The 7,906-nt window shown below is 40.5% G+C and overlaps 1 protein-coding gene across 2 annotated transcripts in view; it reads left to right on the top strand.

The window, feature by feature from the left end:
- The first annotated feature begins 5,757 nt into the window (after positions 1 to 5,757).
- The window catches only part of cmss1 (cms1 ribosomal small subunit homolog), a 35,275-nt gene continuing 33,126 nt past the window's right edge, over positions 5,758 to 7,906 (top strand). For both annotated transcript variants that reach the window (XM_019270298.2, XM_019270297.2), the window contains exon 1: positions 5,758 to 5,880. In XM_019270298.2, coding sequence (XP_019125843.2) covers positions 5,772 to 5,880 — 109 coding nt within the window. In that variant the 5' untranslated portion in view covers positions 5,758 to 5,771. The remainder of the gene's footprint in view (positions 5,881 to 7,906) is intronic.

Here is a 7,906-nt window from a genome sequence, read left to right as displayed (position 1 = left end):
GTTTACTCTCCTTAGATCGAGGTCCATTAATTAGAGAAGGTTATCACTTAATTAGGCAGGTAATACAATAATTTACCCTCATGTTTAAACTCATATTGCCTCCTTGAGTCCTTGAAGAACTGAACAGAGAATCTCAGTTCGGCTCAAGGTGGAAAAACAATGAACAGAAACTGAATTCTTCAACGGGTAAAACAAAGGAGAAGGATTCAAAGAGTCACTGTGAAGAACAGAAGGTACGGTTTTTATCACAGTGGGTATGCGTAGCATGAGAATAGGTAGGAAATAGATGCCTTTGTGGATGTGTAGTAATTAGAGCTGAACTTTTCCAAAGCCATAATTAGTCTCTGTCCGCTCTCACTTTGCTTTATCCTCCCTATCTTTCACTACGTTCAGCAGAAAAGGAAAAGAAAGAAAAAGACAAGCATGGCAACCAAAAATAACACATTTTCTTCTCATGATCATTAAAATAAGAACGTGGAGGAACAGCTGCTTACAACAAAATAAACACATTAACACCAATGCTCTGCAGCGTGCAATCACAGAGGCCCGAGGAGACAGCTGTCCGCCTTTAATTACTGTGACACCCGTCTTCTCTCTCAGCATTTGCACAACTTTCCCTTCTCCTTCTTCTTTGTTTTTATTTAGACCTCTGTGCATCTTTCTGTGCTGCTACAGAATTATTCAAACAAAAATGAAATGCTTATTAGGGTTTGTGTAGCGCAGGTCAGTTTGAAATAATGTCAGTAAGAGTTGAAACAGCTACTGTGGCCTGGCTCTGTTCCACGTTTGATCTGGTGTGTAAAATTTAGTGGCATGTCGTGGTGAGATGAGACACTACGGTGGCTTTCAAAGAGGTCACGGTCACAACCGCACGAGGCTACTGAGGTTCCTTTAGATACGTATATTTAGAAAGTTCTGTAAAACTACAGTTCGAAGCACGTCATCGGTGCTTGTTCTGCATTGTGTGGGTAATTCTAATGTAATAAATCACAATAATTAAATATGCTAATTATTATATATCACTGAAAACCATTTCTGTTAAAAGTTACACTCTGAGCCTTTAATTTCTACATAAACTGAGGTGTATAAAATGACAAGTTGAGGTTTCTGTAAGCGACATTTTCTTGGCTCGTGCTCAGTGATTTCCTGTCGTCAGGGTAACCGGCTCCCGGCTATAGTTTCATATTTAACTGACAAACGCAAAGAGCGGTATCGATCTTTTCATCAGACTCTCGGCGAGAAAGCAAAACACTCAGTTTCCTCCAGACGTCAAACTAAATTTGAAAACTGAAAGACTCTGTAAATAATTCAGCCTGAATGTTGTCCGTGTTTTAGTCCCCATCAGCGTCGCGGTCTTAAAAAGGGCCCCGTTTCCATCTTATCTTTACGACTGAAAAATGTCAGAGTGCGATCAGTTTATGAGGATTTTACTGTAGGATAGTGAACCCCCTCTTTAAAGAGCACTTTCTCTTTTATACACGGGTTGATTAACACTGGAAAGTTTCCTTGACGTCTGGAGAAAAGCTTTTTGTGCAGCGTATTGTTCCTCGTGAAAATTTGCAGCCAAACGTCGAACAGAGAGAATGACAAATGAGGAAGAGGCCTGTGTTTTACAGGAATGATGCTTAATTACATACAAAGCTGCCATTTAGAGTCCATTGTCCTGCCTGAATGTTGGCAGACCTCAGCACAATGTGTTGACTGCATCCTTCCTTTCTCTGTCTTGATTTGTTTTTCTTCCCCACATTTCGAGGGTTACACAGCATAACCATTCTGAACCCTTTATAATTTTCCCCCAGTAATCAGTCTGTTCTTTTTTCTCTCTCTCTCTCTCTCGTGGCGAAGCTTTAATCAAACATCTCATAGCTTCTACCAGCCAGAAATGTGTTATTCCGATAGAAACACAAAAAAGCATGCAATTACTCCCAGAGGACCTGTCCCTCCCCTCCGCTACAGCTGCAGAAAAGAGGGCACTATTCCAAACACATCCTCCTCCTCCTCTCTCTTCTCTTTCCTTTCTTCTGTGTGTTGGAAAATAACATCACCCAGCCCAAACAACCATAACCACAGAAGATGTAAAGGCGTGTTTTGTAATGTACATTATGCACTTAGTAGGTTACTGTTCTCATATGGAAACACGTTGTGATTAATAACGAGGGGTTATCCTAAAAAATTGCAGATATCACTTGAGGTTTATAACCTAAATATAAAGTCCCTTTATAGGCATATAATTAAGTTCAATGATGTGCCTTTCCTGAGGCCATTTTAAGGCAAAAAGGAAAATCATGCAACGTGTTCTGTTTGATGTTCTGCATCAACATAAACTGCTCTTTCCTAAAACATGTCCTCGTTACCTCCAACATCAAATACAGTGAGGGAAACACAACGGAGCTTCCAAGTGACTCAGACAGTGAAACAACAGAGAAGATGGAAAGCTCCGTGTAAAGGCAGTTCTTTCAAAACACATTAAATATGTTGGACAATAGTTGCTGAAAACATGTGAAAATACTTTGAACGGTATATCACTGAAATGTGGAGTTAGAGGTTCAAGTTTTCAGTTTTTTGTGGGCGGTCCTTAAAGGGTGGCTCGATGACACGCTGAGGCCACCCCGAGCAAAGAACCTGATTTTAACACCTAATTTCATAAACTTGTTGATATTTTTAATAATTCAAATTTGTCTGGATGGTTAATAACACTTTCTTCTTTGGTCTGACAAACTTTAAAACATATTTATTCTGACTTTATTAAACTTCTTATGTGCACAAAAATCAACAGCACACATCGCACAGAAGACAAACTGCCTACTGTTGGTTATTTTACTGGCACTATATGCTCTGTGTGACCTGTGCATGTAAGCCTCCGTAAATCTGTTTTACAATCACATGGCTGTACCTCAGACAGATTGTCTTTACTAACCAGGTACCCAGTAGAAGTCCATATTACCATATGTTGTCATAGCATGTTTAAAAAAGACTCTTCCTGAGGAACACAGCTTTCTTTTTGTTATTAAAAAATACAGACAGGTGTTTTTTTCCCCCTCCCAAAGCAACCATGTAAAAGCACTGACATTACAAAACCCATTTGTGGTTGTTATTTTGCTTGCTCCTCTCATGATGAAGACAAAAAAACCCTGCAGCATGAGTAACACTGTACGTGTATGAGTCAGAGCTATATTCTGTTGTGTTTTGTTTTTTGGTGTCAAATGTTATTAAAGTTCAGGTCTTTCTGGTATGTTGGCGGCAGTAGCTCAGTCCAGAGGGACCTGACTCGGGAACCAGAGGGTGGATCACAGTGTGAGGTGGACTGGTTTAGCTGGAAAGGTGCCAGTTTCACCTCATGGGCACTGCTGAGGCACCCTTGAGCAAGATACCAAACCCCTAACTGCTCCCAGGGTGTCGCTATGCGGCTGCCACCATCTCTTCATATTCTGTGTGTTATGGAGCTGTTAGACCGCCTCATTAATACAGGTGTGTACCTCGTTAATACAGGTGTGTACCTCGTTAATACAGGTGGGGTGGGTACCTCGTTAATACAGGTGTGTGCCTAGTTTGTGTGCAGCATGAAGAGGAAAATTTAATTATATAAAAACATGTTGTTCATTTTGGAAATGATTACATCGCTCTTTGTTCAATACATTTTGACTTTTGGACTTTACAATGCTGTGGAGTTACTGGAAATGTTTGGATCATCCGAGTCTGATATGGCTTCAAAATAAATGTGAAGTTCATGGACTGAGGAGCCAAATCTGTCCGTGGAAAAATATCTTTTTCAGCAGATATCTTAGTCACTGCAGTTTAGTGTTTATATGTGTGTATTTATTCAGTTTGGCAAACTCCACGATCTCCAAAAGCTTTGACGGGACTAGAAATCGCCTCCGTTGCTAGATCATTACTAAGGCTTGGGCTTTTCGGAGTTTACTGTTGTGACTGATTGTTTTCCAGGTATTAGTCAGGCCCTGTGTATCTCCATAGAAATGGAGATCAGAACAGAAACAGTGAGCAAAGAAATGTTTATTTATAAGGCAAATTGCCTCAAAACACAATTATCTTTTGATTATATATTTTATTTAACTTTGTAATTGTTGTATAATCGCAATATTACACTTGAGGGTGTGCTCTAACTTATTACACATTATAAAATTCTGTTGAGTTAGATTTTTATGCTGATTAAAACTAAAATTGACATGCTGATTCCAAAATAGCAGTCAGTTTTTCTGCACAGCTGACCCTCCAGATAAGCAAAATTCCATCTTTGTGTTTGATTTCCACAGGTATATATTTCCTTTGTTCCAGCTCATGTCTGCTCCTGATACTTCTCGTCGTAAATGCCTAAACAACCCTGACTCCTTTTGCTACATTTGTGGAAGTTTCACCATTCCAAGTCAGAGGAAAGCAAACATCAGTGCGTTTGACAAACAAGCATATTTAGCATATTTTAAAGTAAAACTCTGTGATCAAGACAACAAGCCATGGGCCCCTCACACAGTGTGCAAGCAGTGTGTGGAGAGTTTACGGATGTGGACCAAAGGAACACGTGAAAAGTTGGCATTTGGTATCCCCAAAAAGATCATTGCACAGACTGTTACTTTTGTTTAGTGAAAACAAGCACACGTCTGTTAAGTACAGTATTTTTCATATTTTTTAAGAAAACGGGGATCTATAGTTCAGAAACTTGACGTGATAGAGAAAAACTGAGATCCGTTTTGGATTCCTCACCCAAAAATTAGTTTAACAACAGCTGTCAGACCGAACTCAACAAAAACTGTGTTCCCCAGTGTTATTGGCACTTGGCACTGACGCTAACTGCGTCACTGTTGTGCCAATAATGACATTAAAGCACACCCTCTCGTGTAATATTGCTTAATTAATCAGTCCCTCCAGTTTTTCGCGATTTTGCGATCGCGTGGGTTACCGCGTAATTAGCAATATGCCGCATATTTTCGCCAGGCCGCATATTTCCTACTATGTCGCACAATTATTGCAAAATAACCAAACATGCCACCCCTTCCCCATGACACATATGTGTTTTCCACCATAGATCAAATAAACCATTTTCACACACCGCCGTGGGAACGTTAGTTAGTGATGGCGACTACTAACAATTCCCACCTGCCATATGTATCGGCCAATGACGAAAACTTTTTTGTAGCCCGTGTAACAAAGTCCTCGACCTCGTACAGATTATATCATTGATCGTTGGAGTCACTTGTGCATTGTGCATGGGTGACTGCCAACCATTTTGATTCTTCTGGTTAATTATCTCGCCTCACTCAGTACTGGGGTAAATGCGTTTTTACACTCTAATGTTAAGATCCTTACAGAAAATAAAAAGGAAACAGTGTTTCTCAATCTGTCTGCCTTGTTTTTGTCTTATTAAGCCTGTTTAGACTTTTTGATGCGGTTTGTAAGTAAAGAAAACAACAAAAAAGGGCCGCAGAATTCAAAATCTGTCATTTTGATCGAAAAAATCACACACAAAAAAAAAAAAGAATTCCTGGTGGGACTGATTAATGCATGACCGCTTTGGGCTCCCGTACAAATGGACGTAAATGTGGCGTTTGAGGTCTGACAAACCTCAGTAACACAGGCTACTCATCACAAAAACGAAGCTATGTTGTTATTAATTGTCTATGCGTCACAGTCACATACATCTGCTATAAGCAGTGTTTAAATTAATTATTATTAATAATAAACTATGACTCAGTGAGCGCAGGTTTTACGGTTTCCTCCGCCTGTCGCTTTAAAGCTGCGCGCTGTTCGTAGTTTACGTGATGTCTGTGAACGCACCGCCGGCGGCAGATTTGATTGGCCGGTGCCTCGCGCAGAGAAACATGGGAGACGAGCTGGGAGACGAGTGGTGGACGCACGAGGCTAACTCAGGTATCTGCTTTAAACTCACCTGTCTGTAATCCACGGCGTTCTTCATCTATCAGACTTGTAGTCCGGAAGTTGTTTGTAGTTTATCCTCTTACGTCACTCTTAAAAACCGTTAGCTTGTAGCTCGTTAGCGCCGGTTAGCAGCTAACGGTGGCTACACTCCGTTAGCTTTACCATGTTGCCATGGCGACACGTGTACAGCACGAGGACGTACCTGTGTGTGTGTGTGTGTGTGTGTGTGTGTGTGTGTGTGTGTGTGTGTGTGTGTTACCTGTGGTTTATTATCGGGAAAGTTAGCACGAGTTTGGAGGAGCGGGAGGTGTGTAAACGTGTGTGTGTGTGTGTGTGTGTGTGTGTGTGTGTGTGTGTGTGTGTGAGAGAGAGAGAGAGAGAGAGAGTGTGTCAGTGTGTGTGTGTGTGTGAGAGAGAGAGAGAGAGAGAGAGAGAGAGAGAGAGAGAGAGAGTGTGTGTGTGTGTGTGTGAGAGAGAGAGTGTGTGTCAGTGTGTGTGTGAGAGAGAGAGTGTGTGTGTGTGTGTGTGAGAGAGAGAGAGAGAGTGTAAGAGAGAGAGAGAGAGAGAGGGTGTGTGTGTGAGAGAGAGTGTGTCAGTGTGTGTGTGAGAGAGTGTGTGTGTGTGTGTAAGAAAGAAAGAGAGAGAGAGAGAGAGAGTGTGTGTCAGTGTGTGTGTGTGAGAGAGAGAGTGTAAGAGAGAGTGAGTGTGTGTGTGTAAGAAAGAAAGAAAGAAAGAAAGAAAGAAAGAAAGAGAGAGAGTGTATGTGTGAGAGAGAGAGAGTGTAAGAGAAAGCGAGAGAGAGTGTGTGTGTGTGTGAGAGAGAGAAAGAGAGAGAGTGTAAGAGAGAGTGAGTGTGTGTGAAAGAAAGAAAGAGAGAGAGTGTAAGAGAAAGCGAGAGAGTGTGTGTGTGTGTGTGTGTGTGTAAGAGAAAGAGTGTATGTGTGAGAGAGAGTGTGTCAGTGTGTGTGTGAGTGTGTGTGTATCATGTCTCATTGCAATTTCTTTCTATTTTATTTCATTTATACCTTTGCAGTTATTATTTATATTATGGTCACTACTCTTTAATAATTATTATTTGTATCATGGTCACTTTCTTTATTTCTCACACTATGGTCACTTTACATTACAACACTCTTTTTATAAATCATGCCACTTTTATCCTCAGTACTTGTCTGTTTTGAAGGTTGATTGTTTTACGTGTTTATTGTAGGTTATAGATATTTCTGTTTATTTATTGTTTTTTTCTACTTCTGTAGTGTAGCTTCACTTTCCTCTGCTGCTGTAACAAGAACATTTCCCCGTAGTGATGATGAATAAAGTAAAACTAATCTAACTGTACGTCACATGTAGCTCTCTTCTCTACACATGTAATACACACACACACACACACACACACACACACACACACTTCATCATGCACTCTGCAGGCCAACAGGGGGCAGTCATGTCCTTAAAGGTTTGAGTTTGCAGAGCAGAGGAAGATGAAGTTTATTTTCAGGGTATTTAAATTAAACTTTTTTATATTATATTCACCTTATATAGACACATTCCTCCCTCTCTTTCTCTTATTATTACTCGCATACACATTGTTATGGAGTTTTCTATCCTTAGGTTACACAAGGTCACGTGTGGGCCTTGAGGGAGGGATAGATAGATTATGCAGAAGAGTAAAGTCACACATGCTGATTAATAGAATGAGCTTAGCTCATATTATTTCATATTATATCACAGTCTGTACGTTTTATTTTATTTTTCCTCCTGTGTTCTTCAACCAAACTGCACTGTGGAACATTTGACTACACCGTACAACTTCTCCTGTTTGTTTGTTCACTCCTGCAGATTTATTTCTTTTTCTTATGAAGCATCTGTCGTTTGTGTAAAGATGTGTAAAACATATTGCCGCCTGGTATAGACACTTTAGCTGCAGCTGAAGCAGCTGTTTTTGTTATATATGAATCATATAAGCATCCATACCGAGCTCCATGCAGTGCATCTTGCTGGTCACCTTTACCCCGAT

The sequence above is a fragment of the Larimichthys crocea genome, chromosome XVIII (assembly GCF_000972845.2).
Source record: "Larimichthys crocea isolate SSNF chromosome XVIII, L_crocea_2.0, whole genome shotgun sequence".
NCBI classification, from domain to species: domain Eukaryota; kingdom Metazoa; phylum Chordata; class Actinopteri; family Sciaenidae; genus Larimichthys; species Larimichthys crocea.
Note: the sequence above shows the minus strand (reverse complement) of the source record. Positions and strands in the feature narration are given on the sequence as shown.